Source organism: Danio rerio, chromosome 24 (assembly GCF_052040795.2).
Source record: "Danio rerio strain M-AB ecotype USA chromosome 24, GRCz13ab, whole genome shotgun sequence".
NCBI lineage: Eukaryota > Metazoa > Chordata > Actinopteri > Cypriniformes > Danionidae > Danio > Danio rerio.
Window position 1 is genome coordinate 11,691,266 of NC_141044.1, and position 21,478 is coordinate 11,712,743.

Here is a 21,478-nt window from a genome sequence, read left to right on the forward strand (position 1 = left end):
TATATACACTCAACACCTAAGTCCAAATGCTCAGCATTGCATTAACAAATTCGTGTAAAATATATTTCTAAAACCATTATAATCTAAAGATTATAATTATATATGATTATCTAGAACTGAAAATTGTGAAATTGATTTGTTTAGCACTTAAATACAGTATGATCAAATTGCCTGCCATATTGTTCAGATTATATTTCATATACAAATACCATATACTAGTTAACAATACCCTAACAATTAGCTTTTAAATAAATAGCTAGCTCTATAGTTAAAAGTGAAGTATTATAGTTAAAATGAAGGATGTCACTATTTCGATTTTAAATTTATGCTCAATTTCGATTATCAAATCAAAAAATAGAACTGTCGATGCTGCCACGCCCCCATGTCACGTCAGCTTGGCTTGCCAAGCAGGAAAAAAAAACGCTTGTTGAAATCCTTGTTAAACTGTAGACACAGAAGACCTGTCGACAGAACTTAAACCTCTCCTCTTTCAATGAAGTCGCCGGTGTGGAAGTATTTTGGATTTCCAGTGAGTTATGTTGACAAAACACAGTTTGCAATCTCTGCTATGTATGTATTAGGGTTGGGCCAATAGAAGATGGGCGCATTGTGATCCTCCGCCCCGCCGCCGTTGCAAATCCGCTCGCGAAAAATACACACTCAGGCCCTGTTTACACTAATAGGTCTTTGTTTTTAAACGGCATTTTAGAACAACAACGATCCACATCCACACTCATTCACACACACAGACACAGACGCACACACAGTCATGCGCTCGAGACAGCGGGTTCAGGCAGTCAGCGGGTCAGTAGACTGCTTCAATCTTTCACTCACTTGTACTCAGTCATTTTAGCGAACATCTCAGATACTGTTGGCTGGTTCCTGTTGGTTGTGCACCTTTTTTACAGACGCCATTATAACGACACAGATCACTGCCTATTCACGAGTCCCGCAGAAAAAGTGATTGACAGTTGGCAATTATGTGTGTAACTTGCCTTTATTTATAACAAAGACCATGCAGGTCAGGTAGTTTAAACAGTAAGATGAAAATAATTAATTTGTTATTAATTAATTAATTATAAACAATCGAAAATCGAATTGAACCGTGACTTTAGAATCGAAAATGTAATCGAATCAAGGATTTGGATGTAATGTAATGTATTTTTTATTTAATGCCATGTCAGCAACCAATGCTATTTTCATGGCAGGAATCTTTCAACAATAAATATACAATTTAAAAATCAACAAACAAAATAAAACATAAATTAAATAAGATTTTTTGTGTTAATACATGATAAAAATTCTAAAATCTTTTCTGGATTCACTTTGTTAAAAATGTCCTTAAAAGAGTTCATTTCATAAAAAAGTCTTCTGGAATCAGTAAAAGCAGGACAGTCCAGTAAAATGTGTTTTACAGTAAGAGGAGTTTTGCGGGAAAAACATTGAGTGGGGTCTTCATCTTTAAGTAAAAAGGCGTGAGTCAATCTCGTATGCCCAATACGACATCTGGTAAAAACTACTTGATCAAATCGATTGTTAAAATGTCTTAAAATTCTGTTTGAAATTTCAGGTTGGATTTCATGTAATTTATTGTTTTCTAATGCATCCCATTCCTTTTGCCACTTGTTCAAAATGTAAGCGTTTATAAAAGGTTTCATCTCTGACGGAGGGATTTGGCATTTGTTCACTACTTGCTTCAAAGCATCTTTAGCAGCTGCATCAGCTCGCTCATCGCCTGAAAGTCCGACATGTCCTGGAGCCCAGCAGAAAATGATGTGATAAAATTTATTTTGTAGTTGGTGAACTTTAGTTAAAATATTATCAAGCATTTGGAGGATTGTGACACCCTTAGTTTAAATGGTACAAAAAAAATGCTAAAAACAATACAGACCATTTCAATGTGGTGACGTCATTGGACCATAAACCTTTCCTGCTAGCATAGTGACAATCTCCTTAAAACAACAACCAACTACAGTGTAATTACTTTGGATTTTTACCTGATAAAGGTGAAGAAAAAAGTACAATAGATGAGAAAAACCAAAATAACAGGATTTCTTATTTATTTATTTTAATTCCAATAACAACAAAACAGCCACAGTACAAAAACAGAATATCTGTTCAAATAATAGATTAGGGGATTATGAATTAAATTGAAGTATTATAATTTATAAAATATAGTATTTGCGACAATTTGCTTTATTTCGTATTTACTTTGTAGTTATGAATTAATACAGTATCGTGATACTACTTGGTATCATGATACTTCAGCTGGTATATCGTGTCCTAAATTTATGATATCATGACAACCCTACCTGCTAGTTGTCAAACTATTTCATAACTGTAACAAGAGGCAACTCAATCATAACTTTATATTTAAAAAGTTGCCATAAAATTATTTATCAATGTGTATTTTTTGGATTCTCAGAAACTATGGAAATGATTGCTATTGTTTACATCCCTCAAAAATGCTCTATAACGGTAACTAAATTTAATACTCTTCAATTTTGATTGATTTTTGATAGACTATGTAGAAGTCTCTCTGATCTCAAGGTCTATTCAATCTCAAGGTCTATCTCAAGGTCTATCCAAGTCTCTCTGATCTCAAGGTCTATCCAATACCTTTTTGGCCAACCTATGTTTCGCATTAGCAACAGATGTGTTGTGCTGACTTTTGCTAGCACAGGGTGTGCAGCAGATGTCAGTGGGTTAACATTAGTTTGGACTGAAATGAACTTACACGAATATTTTTCCACTCACGCTGACTGGAGAAAACAGCTATGTTTACATTTTAGAAAAGAAGACAAAACATCCCAGTGAGTGAGAAAGACGGGAGAGTGAAGTTGAGTGAGACGCTCTCATTGGCTATAGCCTTGTGTGTAATTTACTGTGATGGTCTAGCTGTGGAGACAGGAAATGCAGTTCATGCAATTCACTAATCCAGCTGTTGTCTTTTGCTGTAACCTTTTGACACTTGATGGAATGGGACAAAGATGGCGTGAAGCCGAGAGGCTTCCTGCAGTGCAGCACTGTCTGTGTCAATTAGTATCCGGTCGCTTTGCACCCCCACAACATGAAATGAACGTCATGTGACCTGACCGAGTGCGTATGTGTTTATATCTCATAAGAGGCTGTGAGTCATTTGACTGCAAGTCTGTCTGCTCTGGTTGAAACATTAGGACATAATGTAATACTTTACACCAAAATGTGGGTAGAATGATGCTGGAAATCCAGATTTACTCTAGATGACATGTGAATCTCTGCATGCCAGATCTAGCCTACATAATCCTACACTCTCACAACCACTTTTTCATTATTTTGGTCGAATTCATTCACAGATGTTATACTTATTTTTTTTTTTCAGGTAAACCTGGTATATTAAAAGAGGACCTACTTTATTATGTCAGTTTTCATAGGTGTATTTATTTATTGTACCATGCTGTAGAACAGTGGTTCTCAAAGTAATGGTCGGGACCCCCTGGGGGGGTCACGGGACAATGACAAGGGGTCGCCTGGTGATTTTCAAAACTCAAATAAATTTTATTAAACTATTAAAATTACCATATTTTATTCATAATACACAGAAGATAGTTAATACTTGCGTTAAAGAAACAACAACATACAAATAAAATCAGCCATCCGACTTTAATTTTTATATTAAAATGTAATTAAATCAATAAATGACTATAAAAAACATTATATGGTTAATAGACTGTTGCATTTTTGTGTTGTCATATGCTTATGTTTTTGTATGCCTATAGTTGTGTCTGCAACGTTTACATATTTACAGTATAACCACCTTGAAAAATGGGGGTCGCGAGTTACTGACAATGTTATTTTGGGGGTCGCGGGCTAAAAAATTTGGCAACCCCTGCTGTAGAAGACCATGTTTGGGTTTTAAGCAAAAAAAACACTGCCTTTGTGTGTGTGATTATTCAAATGCAAATGACATGCCTATGTGGAGCTGCACAGCGTTAATTATTTGCATGTATTTTAAATCTCATATTGAAAGTGAATGTATAGAAAAATAGCGGTCATACATATATTTTATATGTTGTAAATTAACAGACACAAAAGGCCATGTCAAAGACACCTAATATTAACATCAACCAAGTTTGTAAATGTCAACTGATGGGAAACAAAATGCTAATTTATATTTGCTTTTTTTATTTAAATTATAACAGCATACAATAGAAAATGGGAAATCAATCACTAATATTAAATGATTCAAATTTAGTTATACTTATCTATGTACATATACATAGATAAGATACATTTACTATGCTGATACTGTATAGCAGATGCTTACCAATCATATCATAAGAGTGGATTGGTTGTTATCATACTGTGGACACACATCAGTGTTGTTTAAACACTATGTAAAATCTTGTTTTGTAAAAAATGTCCCCTTTTTAAACAGAAACCAACTCTGTATTTTATCTACATAATAAATAATCAAAATATGAATAACAGAATTTGGAATAAAGATCAATTACTGGCTTTTGAGAGCCAACATTTAATTAACCATGCTGACTGTACACAGTCAAGTGTTATTTATCCAAATAGGTTATCATGAATGTATTCTATTTCCTGATTGGAAAATGGTTATTTACAAATCAGACAGTGTAGCTTCTAGGTCTTTTTGATTATAAATCACCAAATGCATGTAATATAGTTGTATTAACTAATAATGATACAGTGGCTGTACGAAACTGGGGCAAAAGCAACATGCAATACTGTTGTTGAGCATTGCGATAATAATTCTTCTTGTGATATAACATTTACTACTGAAAAGTAAAATATTTGCCTTTAGGCCAGATTAACAAACTGCATAATAGCATCTTTACAGGGAGGCAGGTACAGTATAAATATAGCCCAAGCTATTTTCTGCTCTAAAAAGCATGCTGCTAAAGAAATCAGTATTGAAATATTTGCAGTTAGCTTGCTGTACAAGTGCACATCTTACACAGTGATTTACAGTACAAAGTAAATGTAGTTGATTTGGATTTCAGAATAAGGGACAGTAACAGGTTTCAAGGTTTGGAAAACTCAAGGTTTTAAAACCAACAAAATTGTCTGTTATACCATTCCTAAAGTATATGAAATAAGCTTTTTTTTAAATGTTTTGTTTTTATGTGTTGCAAAAAAAATCAGTGTTTTTTAAACTAAATAAGACAGCAGAAGGCAATGATTTATTTGAATTATTTAGCCTGACATGTTTATGGTTACAAAATATTATAAATGTTTCTTAAATGAGTAATAAAATATATTTAGTTTAATGGGGTAAAAGTCTTTTTTTTTTACCCTGACATTTAAAAATAACTTATTCTAAAGCAGTAATCACAATACTATTATATTTTTATTCAAGGTTATTATACCGTTAGAAACTTAAACTGGCCCACGTCTATTTCAGAATGAAAAACTTGATATTTTGAGGCATCTTGCATCTACTGATCGGATATAAACATTTCTATTTAATTAGCAAAGAAAATTACCAAATGTAATCAAATCACCCCTTACATTCTGAGGGTGTTTGTCAATAGAATTCAGATATTAAAAATGTATAATATTCAATAGAACATATGAGCATGCTCAAGAATACTTATATGGAAGCACAGTATCTGTAAATGTTATGATGTAGGACCAGGTCTGACCTACAGAAAATGATAAATGAATTATAAAATAGTCATAACAACTTGTTTTGATTTTGAATTAAAGATTTGTACACACTGTTGTTTGTGAATCGGCTTGAGAAAAACCACAAATAAAAATAAAGTTCTTTGTCTGTGTAAATGAATGAATAGTGTGGTCAGAGTTTGTCATCTTATAATTTGAGAATAAACACATTAATTTATTTTCATAGCAGGAAACAAACTACCAGTTTTCAAAATATCAAAGAAAAAAACAAACAGGTCTGCAACAAGTACAGGGTGAATAAACAGAATGCCAGAATTTACATTTTTGGGTCAACTAACGCTTTAAGTTACTCAGCCGTGAGGACTGTGTGTTGCGTAATGGAGCACAGTATCAAACTGAAAGCCTTCAGCACAATCTCTCCAATCCCTGCATCTGTTCCATCAGCATAGATACACACACCACATCAATACACCTCGAGACATCCGATAAGCACCGCAGCAGAATCCAAATGCATTATAGCACTGAACATATAATTGCCTTTATGAATGCTTAGACAGACTACAATGTATTCAAGATAAATATTGCTTGATGCTGACATTAATGTAATTAATTAAGAATATATAATAAATAATAAATACACATTTTATACTTTGTCAAATGGTATTGGGGTAATGCATTAAAAGTAACCTAAGGTACGCAATCTTTTTTCGAGAAAATAGTAAAGTAATGCATTACTGTTTAGTTTAGAAAATATGTTTTTAAAAAGTAACGCCAGTTACTGACTGATCTCACTAGTGTCCTTATGTTGAAAGAAGCCAAGATTCATTCAGATGTGTTTTGTACGATGCATTAAACATGACACCTATTGTTTGTTCTAGCTTAAAATTAGAGCTGTGAACCTACACTAGTCTCACGGTTCGGTTCGGTTACGATTATCATGCCATCGATTCGGTTCAATTCGATTTTTCGGTGCATTGACGATGCTTTCCATACACAGTTTTATATTTTCTTCACAGCAGCAGTTCTTGTAATAAAATGTATGAATATATTTATATTTATATATTTTTTGTAATACAATTTTTTCGTTTAATACAAACAGTCAGTTATACAAACTGTAACTTTAAACAAAACGAGCATTAAGCAAATAATATAAACAAATACAAACATCCAGCTCAATTTCTGATCCTTGTCTAGTTCTCTTACACCTTTTTGATTGGTCACACCCTCAACAAAAACGGTTGCTATTGGCTCTTGCGCGCTGCGCTCTTCAGATAAGTGACACTGATAAGCGGCAGGCGGCAGCGGCGATCTCACAGCTGATGCATGATAGACACAGTGGAGAAAACTCTGCATACACGCGCTCGTTTCTGTATCCAAACGTAATGCTGTAAAACAGCCGAGAGGAGAAGAAAAGCCACCCCAGCAGGTCAAATGGGCCACTGGGTGTGTGTGTGTGTGTGTGTGTGTGTGTGTGTGTGTGTGTGTGTGTGTGTGTGTGTGTGTGTGTGTGTGTGTGTGTGTGTGTGTGTGTGTGTGTGTGAGAAAGAGAGAGAGACAGAGCGAAAGCGAGAGAGAGAGAGAAAGAGAGAAATGGAGTAGGCTACTTTCATTCTCTCGATCTCAGTGAAATAGGGGATATTGTTGTATATGTCAGTGAAAGACTGATCCAGCAAACAAACACAGTGAAATTGTGCACAGTTTATGAGTTTTAAGTAGTTAAAGCGTTGTAAAACACTCGCGTTACATTTAAATACTTAAAATGTAAACATTTATTTACTCATTTCACAAAAAACATGCTAAATTTCTTAAAGATGTTAGTTCACCCAAAAATGAAAATACTGTTATTAATTACTCAACCTCATGCCATTTCAAACCAAACACAAATATTACACAGATAAAATTGTAGGTTAAATCTGAGAGCTCTATAGACAGCTATGGTGCCAATAGGGCAGGGCTGGGATATTGTAAGAAAAAAAAATCAAAATATCATGTTTCATATCATTCTGTATCGAGAATTATTGACTTTTTTAACAATCCATTAAGGAATATTAGGATTTTTTATTTAATTACTTTATTTTAATTTACCAACATGACTAAGGCAAATAATTGTAATAGTCAAAAAAAAAATTTAACTAAATATCTGATCTCTTTATTATAAAATAAGTGTTAAAGAGACTCTTAAACTTGAGGAATAAAATGTTACAAAGTTTAATGGCTAAATTACTCCTATGGTAAAAAAAAATCTTTCAGATGGCTGGGATACACAAGAAAAGAAACCAAAAAGCCATTCTGGCAATATCCTTACAAACTTTTTATTTATTTATTTTTATTTTTTTTATCCGTCTTTCGGATGAGACGTTAAACCGAGGTCCCGACTCTCTGTGGTCGTTAAAAATCCCAGGATGTCCTTCGAAAAAGAGTAGGGGTTTAACCCCGGCATCCTGGCCAAATCTGCCCACTGGCCTCTGTCCATCATGGCCTCCTAACCCTCCCCATATCATGATTGGCATATCATCACTCTGTCTGCTCTCCACCAATCAGCTGGTGTGTGGTGTGCGGTCTGGCGCAAAATGGCTGCCGTCGCGTCATCCAGGTGGATGCTGCACACTAGTGGTGGATGAGGAGATCCCCCCCCCCATTGTGTAAAGCGCTTTGAGTGCCCAGAAAAGCGCTATATAAATGTAACGAATTATTATTATTATTATTATTATTTTTTACAATCTCCTTACTGCTGCTATACGGCACTCATTTTTACATGTGTTGGTATTCTGACCTTAAGTGACAAGCATGAGCACGTGGTTTGCTTCACTATTTTCAATGTGCTTTGCACTCGCACTCCCCTGATGTCTCTCGTAACTAGACTACCATCAACCGTTTTCTCAGAGGATGACAAAAGAACTAACCATTGCTCCAGCTCTGACACGTTTATGAAGAAAAATAAAAAGCACTGCAGTGCTTGGATGTGCTGTATTTGTGTGAGGTAATTAGTCAGCTGTTAATACTGAAATGTTTATATTTTATAAAAAAGTGTGAAGCAGATTGGTTAGTTATACTTATATGGATCGCAGTGCGTTAACGGCATTTATAGCATACGGAAAAGTTCACATGTTTTTTCAACTAGATGTACCTGGAAAATGTGTACAAATCACGTGTGCGCGGCTTGCACACTATGTGCACGTTGTGCTAGTTGCGGGCCTCTATTAAATTATTGATATTCCTTCCAAGGCACACACTAAGGAGCCACATTTTATAGAAAAATAGCCTTTAAATCGAAACTTCATACCAAACTTTTTAATCAATATTGACAATCGTGTTCAGTCAAAAAAATACAGATACCGATTTTATCGCCCAGCCCTAGGTCCCAACATGTTTAAAGTCCAGAATGGTACCAAAAAAACATTCTCCAAACAGACACAGTATCACAATACTTTCATGTCCACATAAAACAAAAATAATTGCAAAAAATAAGATTATATTTTAAGCCCATTCAGACAAATGTGTGAACAATATTTAAGAGGAAAAGGCTTTTTGTGTACAGTGCAACTGAATTCAGCTCATGATAAATGGGAGCAAAAACAAAACTGTTCCTTTAAAAGGGCCATGACACCCTCCACTTCCGGTTCAAGAGTCTACCTCAAAATTTTTTCAAAAGATGCATGATAATGGGCGTAGAGCTCCGCGAGCAAAGGGCAGAAGTGGGCGTGGCCCGCAGAGCAGGGGAGAAGGAGGGAGGCGTACAACTGTTGTCAGTTGGCTCACAAAATGAGACACAAACCGTGAGGAGACACATGATTTTATAGTTTACAAAGTTAAAATGCAAAGAAATAAACAGTAATTTAATGTCCTGCTACATTTGTTATTCATAATTTCATATACACATAACCACAATTAGTTATATTATTATAAAGATAATGTTCATGTGCATGTAAACACTAAAAATGATGACTTTTCCCTCAATCTCTAGGTCTGAATGCAGACTCAGTGCAGCAGGTCTCTTGCCCTGTATATTTTAACCATTACCCCTGCTGGTATTCTGGAGGATTTAGGCGATCAAAGAACCACGGCCATGTGTCTAAGTATGAACAAACTACTGATAAAAGACCATGTCCGCCATTCTCTAATTCTCGTACTGCTCTACCGACAAAAATGCCTGCTGCACACACACAGCTTTGCTGTATTGGCTCTGACAGCATTGCGGGGAAAACATGCAACAAACCCTGTGAATCATGGAAATAAACACATAGGACCCTTCATGAACAGCTAAATACTGTGTGCCGTGAGTCCGTAGACGCAGTCTCACCCAATCATCAACATAGGATCCAACAGCTTAGCAAAGGCAGGTCTGCCTTGCCTTCTGAAAGCACATGCAGTCATGAATAGTTAAGAAGCAGGCTCTTCTCATAGGATAAGAAAACTCCACTATGAATAGTAAGAAACTGACATCTTTGCACTTGCAGTTCTGCGCTAGGTCGCCGATTTTGATCCCGCCCCAAAAATCATTTTAAACCCGGAAGCTGAAATTAGCTGAAAAAAGCTCCAAATTATCCAGTTTTCCCCACAATTACAGCTAACAGGTGCTAACATTGTCCTTACTGTTGCTCAACACACAAATCTGTTAAAATCTCAAAAAAAGTACTCAAGGGTTTCGTGAACCTTTATTAGAAAAAAAAGCTGACTTAGATGGCTTATTTAACTAATGTTTAGAAAACTGCAATCTGTCATTCCAACCTTCTGCTTCTGATTTCAAAGAAAGCTTGCATATTGAGTCTACTGGCTTTATGTTTTTGAAGATGGCCATATCTACTTACTTAAAAAGGGAAGTGGTGCTTAAAAGTGATATTTCATCACTCTATGTTCAAATCATTGCGAGAACTGCTTCCTGTCTGCGACATATCAGCAGAAGTGGAACAACTGCATGCTGCTGAATTTTAAAATGTACCAATCTTAATTGTTTATGTCTGATTCCAATACCGATTTTCAAAATTAAATTGACTTTAGCTTTGTGGAATTATGTTACACACAAGAAAAGTTTAAAAATACAGGCATTATAATGAGGAAACCTAGCAAAAAATGCTGTCTAATCCTTTCTGAAGACAATGAGCTCCACTTGTATTGTAGATACTTCAATTAAACCCAATTCAGCACTTAGGATTTATACCAGTGTTTCTAGCATTAGCATTCTTACCCAAATACAACCACAATCACCACATAAGATAAAACAAAAGATGCAGAAGAATATTGGCTAAATCTCTTGTGTACTACATCTTGATAGAGGTCTAGATTTGCGTTTTCACTTATATACCCTGCTAAATGTTGTGTAAATTTTGCAGCATTTAAAAATCACCATGCTTCACCAAAATTCTAGCTGAGCTGGCAGAACAACACCTTTTGTATCAGAGCAGGTGTTCAGCGTAACCTTTGACTGGCTCAATTAGTTATTTTAAGAATAGTTTTAAATAACAATGAATATGCCGAACCAAACTAAAGTAAACAGCAAGCATTTAAAAGGGATGCGTGCACTCATGGCTCTTTCATCATCAATTCACATCAACCATTTTGTACATAAGTTGTTATGAATCACTAAATCATCCCATACATATCTATCTAAAATATGATTCTCAGAGCTCATAACAGTTGTACACCAAACAGATCTTCAGTGAACACAGAAACCAAACCAGCTGGCTGAGCAAAACTGCTGCCCACACTGAAGAGTGTTGTTCATTGCCTCTTTAATGTTATATGCACTGAACAGATGCAACATAGAAAGATATACAATGTACTAATGCAAAGTAGTCATACAAACAAAGATGATTTTCCCATGTAACAGTATGCATGCACTAATACAAGGCATCATTGCAAACTGCTTAAGAAAGTTCTAGTGCAAACTGATGCAAAGTAAATAAAATGATAGCAAAATACAGTAAATTGATATGCAAACACAAAACAAATTAGTCGGTGCCAAATTGCCAATGTAAAGAATCAATAAAGTACTGCAAAAAAATGCAATGCACAAAATGCTAAATATCAAACAGATGCTACAAGCAGATTCAAAACATCTAACCACTGCAAAAATCCAATTGAAACATGTAATAATATGGCAGAAAGTAATTAGCATATGTTATTAATGTGTTTAATTTGTAATTGATGCAGGTATACAGCTGAAATTAAATAATAATAATAATAATAATAATAATAATAATAATAATAATAATAATAATAATAATAATAATAATTCCTTATTCAAAACACTTAAAGCGCTTTACATTTTTTTTTTTGGAGGGGGGGGGGGTCTCCTCATTGCCACCAGTGTGCAGCCTGCATGACGCAATGGCAGAAATATTGCACCAGACCGCACACCAGGTGATTGATGGATGAGACATACATGGTATGGGAATGGTTAGGAGGCCATGATGGACAGAGGCCAGTGGGTAAATTTGGTCAGGATGCCAGGGTTAAACCCCTACTCTTTTTTTTGAATGACATCCTGGGATTTTTAATGACCACAGAGAGTCAGGACCTCGGTTTAACGTCTCATCCAAAAGACATCGCTCACTGAGCAGTATAGAGTCCCCTGCACTATACTGGGGCGTTAGGACCCCCTGCTGGTCTCACTAAAACAACACTTCTGGCAGCAACCTAGCTTTCCCATATGGTCTCCTATCCAGGTACTGACCAGGTGCAGCCCTGCTCAGCTTCAGTGAGTGACCATGTGAGAGTTGCAGAATGCTATCTGTCAGCGAAATGTAAACAGGTGCCACAAAAGCAATGCACTTATTGCTCAGCGTAATTGAGTACACCCCATTTTGAAAATGAATATTTGTACCAATTTCTCAGTCCATATGCACTTAAACAAATCAGATTTATTAAACAGATATATATTTATTCAAATAATATTTTATTTACCAAACATGTTTAGAAATTGAAAGACAATACAATTAAATTCAGGCAAAATATTGCAAAAATTAATTACAACCTACAAAATTTCTCCTTTTTTTTTTTTTTTTTTTTGCTTCACTTGATTTTTCCTTTTTATTTACATTTGTATCTAATATTTTTCTATAATAAATTTGGCTGTACTAGTATTTGGACTGTTATTTTGTTAGATAAACTCCAGATTTGGCTTCAGTACTGACTAATCTAATGTATTTGCACAAATATAATATTGTATAACTTCCGATCAAAAATATTAATTTAAAAGATCAATTTGTGAGGGGTGTACTTATATACGCTGGGCACTGTATAATATCTATTTACTGACGCACATTAATAAAAAAAAGAGGAGCAGTGTTTTCTGCAAAACGCCACTGTAAACTTGTATAGCACTGTATTAAGTAGCCATGTAAATAATTGTCAGATGCTAATGCAAACAGGTAGTAATAAATACAGATGCAATGCATTTCAGTATCTGTGCATCCTTGCAGCGCTGCATGAGAAAAGCAAGCAGTTCCATACCTCTTCTAACACGCTGACTGTATTCCTGCAGCTCTGCAAGCGGGTGGTGAAGCTGGATGTAGTGGGAGAGTTGTAATCCTCTGTTGTTTCCGACAGAAACTCCGACACCGATATTTGATCTGGCATCCTAAAGCGTGGGTTCGACCAGAGAATAGATAGAAATGTGCGTTCAGATGACCGATAGCATTAAAATGAGAGAGAAAAAAAACAAATGAACTTCCGAGGCCGTGGAGATGTTGAGCTAACGGTGCGTGAGATGCAGCAGCAGCACGCGCAAAACAAACTACTAGCACGCGCTAAGCGACAATGCCAACATAAAATTCAACGACCTGTTATTTTGGGGTTCGGTCGTTTAAACGGGGACAGGGATGGCACGGTGTTCAGCCTCTCGCCCCTCACTTCAGCTCAGAGTTTATCTGAGTTGTTTAGTTGCGATTCCTACAGCACGCGACGTGAAATGATGCCCACATAACGTTCCCCTCGCGTGATGTTTACGACCGAAACTCTGCTAGTGTCTTAGCAAATGATAATCCCGTGCATTGGTGCCAGTGCATGCGTTCATAGCCCGCTATTTGTCAAACGCCTGATCGCTCTCTGCGTTCAGATCGTGTGAAATGCGCAACGCGGAGTGTGACATCCGCGCGCGCGCACACACACACTCGCGCTCTCTGCTCTACATTCATCCACCCACCCTCTCTGCGCATGCCTCTACTCTCACTAAGCCCACTCATACTGCCTCCGTGGGCAGCGGTCCAGCGGTTGGCATCATCATGTATCTGCAAAATGGTATTTAAAATGTATGTTGCTAGCCTAGCTAGCCTTTTCTTCAAGAAACTGTGAAGAAATGTCACGAGTTTGGTATAAAACAGTGAATTTTATATATCGCTTATTTAAGTTTATACTATGGGCTTCAAACCCATTATAGTTTATGTAAATAATTTAGCCTGTTAAATTAGAAAAGCAACTTAAATAAAATAAATAAAAGTCGGTCAAAATGAGTTTACAAATGTAAAACTGCTTACACTAGATAGGCTGTAGTGTAGGCTACCATGACAAAATAGTCTACTCTTATTGCATTGTCAAACTATGCATTCATTTTTATCTTAATATTTATACAGTAGATACCTGACTGTATAAATGCTATATGTATTATTACTAGTCGTTAATCTGTAATAAATCATAAATTGCAGTGATGAGTTACATTATGTATGTTAGACATGCGACGAGTGCGCCTTCTAAAGGTCAAAGGGTGAAAAGCATGCTAGTTTACTTCAAGTAATTTTATAACGTCGCTTTGACAAATGGAATCTTATCACACAACTGAAGTAACTTCTTCATTATTTACTAGGTACATTTAGACATTAGGTTGTAAATTTAGCTAAAAGCAGCACTTCTTACCTGTTCCATATGGGTTCCTTAGAGGAAAAACTAAGACGAGAGGATGATGACCTCATCATGGCTGCAGCTTGAAGCTTTTTTGGGGAGATAAAAACAAAATAACATTTGAAACGCTCATTTTGTCTACGTTTTGGATTAATGTTGTCACATTTTATAATGTAAAGACACAACTGAAATACCTTCTTGACACTATCCTAACCCTAAAGGTGAAATTTAATTCTTTAAAATATTAGATATAGAAACCATTCTAGGTTTTGTCAGAATTAATATTAAAGTCATTTATATCATTCACTGCATACATTTATGTACTTTCACGAGGTGGCAATGCTTTTAATAATATGAATATGATTATATCAATAACAACATTTATACATTACTTTTTGTACAAGAAATGGTGCTAAAAAAACTGTAACCAGAATCAAAAAAACATATAGAAATAATACATGTGTCATCATATACTCACCAAGATTACTGCAACACACGCTTGTAATTACATTCCAGTTTTGTGCTTTTCATGTTAACCTCAAGTCTTGCTGTCCTCCCTTCTTAAAGGTTTACTGGGTGTTCAGATACTGTCTACTCATGGATCTCTTCCCTTCTCAGAGAGGAAGGGAGAAGCGACCATGTGTGCTGAAAAATAGCCTGTTACAATGGCTACAGGATCCAGAAACTAATGGCTCAGGAACTACGGAAATCCAGGAGACCTGGGACAGGAAATGTGAGATCTGTGTAAACATGTGCCTGCTAAAGCAAAGTACCCTCACATATTATCCTTCAGCTCAGACAGATAGTGATATACCACGCATGGCTTTGTTAAGGATGGAGAGCACAGAGTCATACTTTACTTTATGTTGAAAAACAACACAGGGTTTAGTCATTTAAAACAGTCGATTGAGGCAGTTTAATGTCATTAAAACCACATTAACTTATGCATTTGAATAATTACATTTTTATTTAGCTACACTTTACTTGTTTGGTTCTTTTATGAAAATCCAATAGATAAATAGTGTGATTCATCACCTTAACAGTACACATTTAACCCTTTTCTAAACACTTACTGACTTTTTGTCTAGTCTGTAAATATGTCATTGTCCTGCACTTTTTGTTTTGATATTCCCAGAAGGTTCCTATTTTGTTTAAGGAGAAATACGGTGGCTTCCAGTCACACAGGATTATTTATAGTCAAGGTGGTTGTATTGTCATCATCTAAAAAGGAACTGCAAAGACTAAGGGGTTTCTGTAACCTGGAATTTTCCAACTGTTTTATCTGGAAGTACTACAATTAATAGCAAATATTTTGTCTTTGCTGACTCAGATGGCATTGGAGGGGGTGTGGGAAACTTGGGATCATAGGAGGTTGTCCCTGGATATTTTCTCTGGGCTTGATACTTCTTTTTTTATTTATTTTTTGTTTTTTTGCAAATCTACTGTTCTCAAATCAACACGCAATTTTAGTTTTATTTTTTATATAATTTCATCTGTACCCTTTAAAAAACATGGTTCGTTGCATAGTTTTGTTTAGCAACATATTGTCTTAAATAATTTTTTATAATGTCTTACATTTATATAGCGCTTTACACATTTTTTTGGGGGGGGGGGGGGGTGTTGGAGGAATCTCCTCAGTGTGAGCATCCACCTGGATCACACAAAGGCAGCCATATTTCGCCAGAACACACAACACTCCAGCTGATTGGTGGAGAGGAAATAGAGTGATGAAGCCAGCTGTGATATGGGGATGGTTAGGAGGCCATGATGGACAGAACCCAGTCTGCAAATTTGGCCAGGATGCCAGGGTTAAACCACTACTTTTTTTGAAGGACATCCTGGGATTTTTAATGACCACAGAGAGTCAGGACCTCGGTTTAATGTCTCATCCAAAAGATGGCACTCACTGAGCAGTATAGAGTCCCCATCAATATACTGGGGCGTTAGGACCAACACAGACTGCAGGTTGAGCGCCCCCTGCTGGTCTCAAACACACCACTACAGGAAGCAAGCCAGGTCTCTCATCCATGTTTGACCATGTAAGAGTTGCAGAGAAGTTCTCTATTTATGCTGAAATATTTATTGAGGTCATTTAGAGTTCATTATTTCCCGCTATTTTTTATTCATTCATTTTTCCTTCGGCTTAGTCCCTTTATTCATCAAGGGTCGCCACAGCAGAATGAACCGTCAACTTATCCAGCATATGTTTTACACAGTAGATGCATTTCCAGCTGCAACCCAGTCATGGGAAACATCCATACACACTCATTCATACACACTATAGCCAATTTTCCCGCCTTTTTGTTTTCCAAATCTGTGACTGACAAAGCACCTGCAGCTCATTACTGATTTTCTAGAACTCAACCATCAGAAACACAGACTGTCAGCACTCTTTCAACAAGTAAATGCAATATTTCTTAAATGATATATACATTTTAACCTTTTAAAGTGTATCAGGTTTCTTAACAATCTTCTTTTTACTGTTTTTAGTGTGAACAGCTCTGTTCAGTTGAGCCTCCCTCTATTTTTTTATATTGTAGTCACAGAAGGAGGACGTGGACAAGGACTGAGTAAGTAAACAGTTTATTGTAGCAGATGTAGTAAACGGATTAAATGTCAATAGGTAAAGTCTATTGTCTTTCAGAAGGAGAGTCGTGATGGAGTGTACTGGCAACTGATGGCGGCGATGAGACAGATCACAGGATCGTGAGTAAAATGGAGTGGATGCACACTAGGAATAGACACGGAGAACACTGAAAGACAAGGAGCAGACAAGGTAAGTACTCATGGAAATAACTGGAACACACTGACCGTTTTTGTCCTTCTCGATGAGACAAGGCCGGACACTGAGTGAGGGAGCATGCAGTATTTATGGGTGACTTGGGATTAGGGGCGGATTTAGTGATATGGGGGCCCTAAGCAATTCCAGGTAATGGGACCGAGCTTTGAAACTCAAAACACTCTCATTCTCTATAGATATATTTTTCTGTCTAGATTCAGGGTTTTTTAAATAAACTGCATGTGAAAAATATATTAAGTGGACCCTTCTTAATGTAAAATTAAATAAAGTAAATTTACAAATGATAAAACAAGCTCATGAGCTACAGTGTGATTAATTTGTCATTAGACTTTAATATTTGCATATGCAGTACAAAAGGAATGTTCCACTATCTCCGGTTTAGGAAAGAAGTAATAACGTTAAAATCTTAAGACAGATTCTTTTTTGGCTTAGTCCCTTTGTTAATCTGGGGTCACCACAGCAGAATGGATTGCCAACTTATCCAGCATATGGTTTACGCAGCAGATGCCCTTCCAGCTGCATCCCATCACTGGAAAACATCTATACACATGCATTCCCACACATATATGCTACGGACAATTTAGCTTACCCAATTAACCTATAGTACATGTCTTTGGACTTGTGGGGGAAACCAGAGCAGATTTTACAACATATAATAGAAAAATGATTAAATAACGTTAGGATGATTAATATAAGCTTCTTGGCATTGTTCGGGGCCCCCTATATCCCTGGGGCCCAAAGAGGTGGCTAACCTCACTTATTGGTTAAGTCCGCCCCTGCCTGGGATGAGCGGGGATGATGTACAGGTAATATATATTAATTATATTAAATTATATTATATTATATTATATTATATTATATTATATTATATTATATTATATTATATTATATTATATTATATTATATTATTCATCTTGTCGGCTTAGTCATTCATCTTGTCAGCTTAGTCCCTTTATTAATCCAGGGTCGCTAAAAGATGAGGATTTCAATATTATTAGTGGAATGTGCTTTTATAATTTAAGCAAATCCACCACCATTTACTCAAATTTATTAATGAAAATTACTCATTCATAAAATGTAAAATATATAATTTATAAAGAAAAACATACATGATACATTTTTGCCAAATATCATTTTGATACATGTTCCATTTATAAAAAATGGTACAATTTGTTAAACAAATCTTTTTAATATTTACAGCAATGTTAAGCTCAGAAAAAGTTCTTAATCTGTGTCATGGAAAAAATGTTGTCAACTTTGTTTTGTAGGAATAGTCACACTTCAGAATCAAAATCAGAATCAAAATTTAGACAGAATTTGTGTATTGCAGAACATATAAAATCAGTATAAAAGCTGTATCTCAAAATATTACCAACACAATCAATCAATCAATCAATCAATCAATCAATCAATCATTCAATCAATCAATCAATGCAGTGAAATTTCCTCAAAGGTTGTAGCAGTGAATTTATGTCAGAAAAGTTTGTTTTTTTGGTTGTTTTAACTTGGGGAGCATAAATCCAGTTCAGCAATTCTAGATTTTCCAAGCCAGCCATGACTCACTCATCCTCCAGGACAATGCAGAAGAAGTCCTCATGGTTGGTCATCCCTCTGCCAGACAGCCATTCTCTGTGCATTCCCCCACTGTGAATTTTTTTATTTGATTATTATGAAATTATGCTATTGTAAATTTAAAATGTTTACGGTTTATTAAAACACATTAAGGAAATACATTAAGGAAATAAACAATTTTCTTTGTGTCTCTGTGAACAGTAATTCAAAAATAGAAAATGCAGTTTTCCGAAAACTCTAAAAGTATTACTTATAGTTACATTGCACTCCTGGATGAGCTCTTCCTCTTTTTCATACAAATAGACTAGCAACAGAGGACGACTTCCCTGATTTAATGTGAGGTCAAATGCAACAAATGTGGAAATTTGTAATATTGCCTAATTATAATTTTTATAATTATAATAAACAAAAATAACATTACAAAAATACCAGCTGTAAAGCACCTATTAGCTTTATTAAAATCTGCCTGAATGAACCGCTCTACTTTAGTAGGAAAATACTGTGAACATTTACTTTATTAATCTGAAAAATTAAGCAAACAAATATTAGAATTGATATACAGTATTATATATAAACACAGTTCATTTCATTACATCATCAATGCTGTAAAAGGAACCTTATGAAAGGCAAAAGCACTAGCCGTGCATAAACCCCAACTGAATAGCTATAGCTAACTTAGCTTAGGGTTACCACTTAACAAGATCACTGATGTTCGTCCATACCGCTTAAATGTTTCCTGATCACTGCTGTTAAATATTACAAGTCAAATAATTTGTTCAATTTCAATAATTCAGAATAAACACAGAAGCAAATCATTTTAAAATATGGTTGGGTGGTTAAAAATACCCATGCATCTACAGTGCATTGTATGGCAAAAACCAAGGAAAAAACTAATCTTGCAGAACAGCATGATTCTTTTCTGTAAGAACTTATTTAAGTCAATAATAATTATAAACTGTTAATGCTTGCCTCTTAACATGCTCGCTGTTGATCTGCTCCTTCAAAATGTCGTCTGATCACTGCCGTTGTTGAGATTCAAATGCAAACATCTCAATCAAATCCAGCCTGATATCACCAGAAAACTTAATTTACGTTTTGCCAGTTTAGTGGCTAATTCGTACGAATTCGTTTGTACTTTCATTGTACGATTTTAAAAAGGAGACGTGGCACCTAACCCACCCCTAAACCCAACCGTCATTCGGGGATGAGCGATGTCGTACTAAATTGTACGAATTAGATCGTACAAAATCATGAATTAGTCACTAAATCAAAAAGTTACGAATTGCCATGAGATTGTCAAATCTGCATAACTGAGTACATTTTCTTAAAATAAACATGAAGCTAGCTTTTCTTGATTTTACTAGCTTAATTGGTTTCTCAAATTAAGCCTAATAATGGCACTGGTTAAAAATAAGTGTAATTTAGGCTATATCTTGATTTTTAATACTTTAAAATTATTCCAGAAATCAATTTTTAAAGAAAATATTCACATTATTTTTGATTTATTTTATGAAAATTACAAGGCTCAAGATTATTTTTACAGTGTACATACGACAATATAGTACAATATTGGTTGTTTTTTCAAGACAAATGTATTGCATCATGTATCTTTTTTGTACTTTATGTATAATTAAAAACAAAAGACACATAATCACTTGCTCTGACCTTTACCTTAACTGTCCTCTGCTGGTTTAATGACAGTCCTTTTGCACAACAGCCCACCATTCTATTTCTGTTCTATAGGCTTTATACTTTTTATTTATTTTATTAACACACTAACTGGGACTTGTCACAACACTAACTTGATCATTTTGCTCTTGGTTCGATAATGTGTATTATACACTTAATTATATTTTTTAAATCACATTATGTTTAAGTGTAAAGTGAACTGTATTTTACTGTAGGACAATTATGGAGTTTGTTACTGTATTTTAAAGTTGCAATGTGAAAATTACTGTATATTTTACAGTAAAGAAATACTTCAAATTCTGTAAATGCATATATAAATAATGCTGCGAATATAAATACATTATACCTGTAATTGATTTACAGTAAGTTACTGGCGAACTGCTGCCGGTAAGTTACTGTAAATTCTACAGGACATTGTTAGCAGTGTATTTTGCTCATTTGTAAATAGATAAAACCAAAGCTAAACAATTTAATGTAAAGAATTAAATGTAAAATCATAGTAAAATAAACAACATAAATGTAACAGAACTCCTATCCACTTACTGTATGTAGAATGTGGATGATTCTTCTTCAAAACACTGTTGCTGTATCTCCAAACAGTGCTGAATATTGTGGTTCAGTTGGTCAATACAGCCGAGAGTGAGGGGTTGAGTGCCTGTACATTGATTTCAATATAACAGTGGGCTAAAATGGAAAATATTTCTGTAATTTTAATCCTAATGGACTGAATATATAGATTCGCCCTGATGCTCTTTTGTAAGTGATTTGTGTTTACAGCACAATGCAACAGTCACAGTTCTCAACATTTCAAGTGAAATCTGTTGCAGCAAAATGTTTTCTGTCTAATGTTGAACTAGTTTGTTTCTCACATATACATTACAAGGCAAAACTATTAGTCCTCTGGTAAATTTTTAATTCTCCTTATTATTTTCCTGTTATTTTTGTAAG

At 35.3% G+C, this 21,478-nt stretch overlaps 1 protein-coding gene across 9 annotated transcripts in view; it reads right to left on the reverse strand.

The window, feature by feature from the left end:
• Positions 1-15,058, reverse strand: part of asap1b (ArfGAP with SH3 domain, ankyrin repeat and PH domain 1b) — a 157,166-nt gene extending 142,108 nt beyond the window's left edge. For 8 of the 9 annotated variants that reach the window (XM_087309328.1, XM_087309322.1, XM_087309325.1 and 5 more), the window contains exons 1-3: positions 14,948-15,058; positions 14,485-14,558; positions 13,087-13,213 (exon numbers count right to left, since the gene is read on the reverse strand). In XM_087309328.1, the coding sequence (XP_087165454.1) occupies positions 13,087-13,213; positions 14,485-14,543 (186 nt within the window). In that variant the 5' untranslated portion in view covers positions 14,544-14,558; positions 14,948-15,058. Of the gene's footprint in view, positions 1-13,086; positions 13,738-14,484; positions 14,559-14,947 lie in introns of those variants that run through there. The other variant, XM_087309326.1, reaches the window with a different exon arrangement.
• Between the last annotated feature and the right edge of the window lie 6,420 nt (positions 15,059-21,478).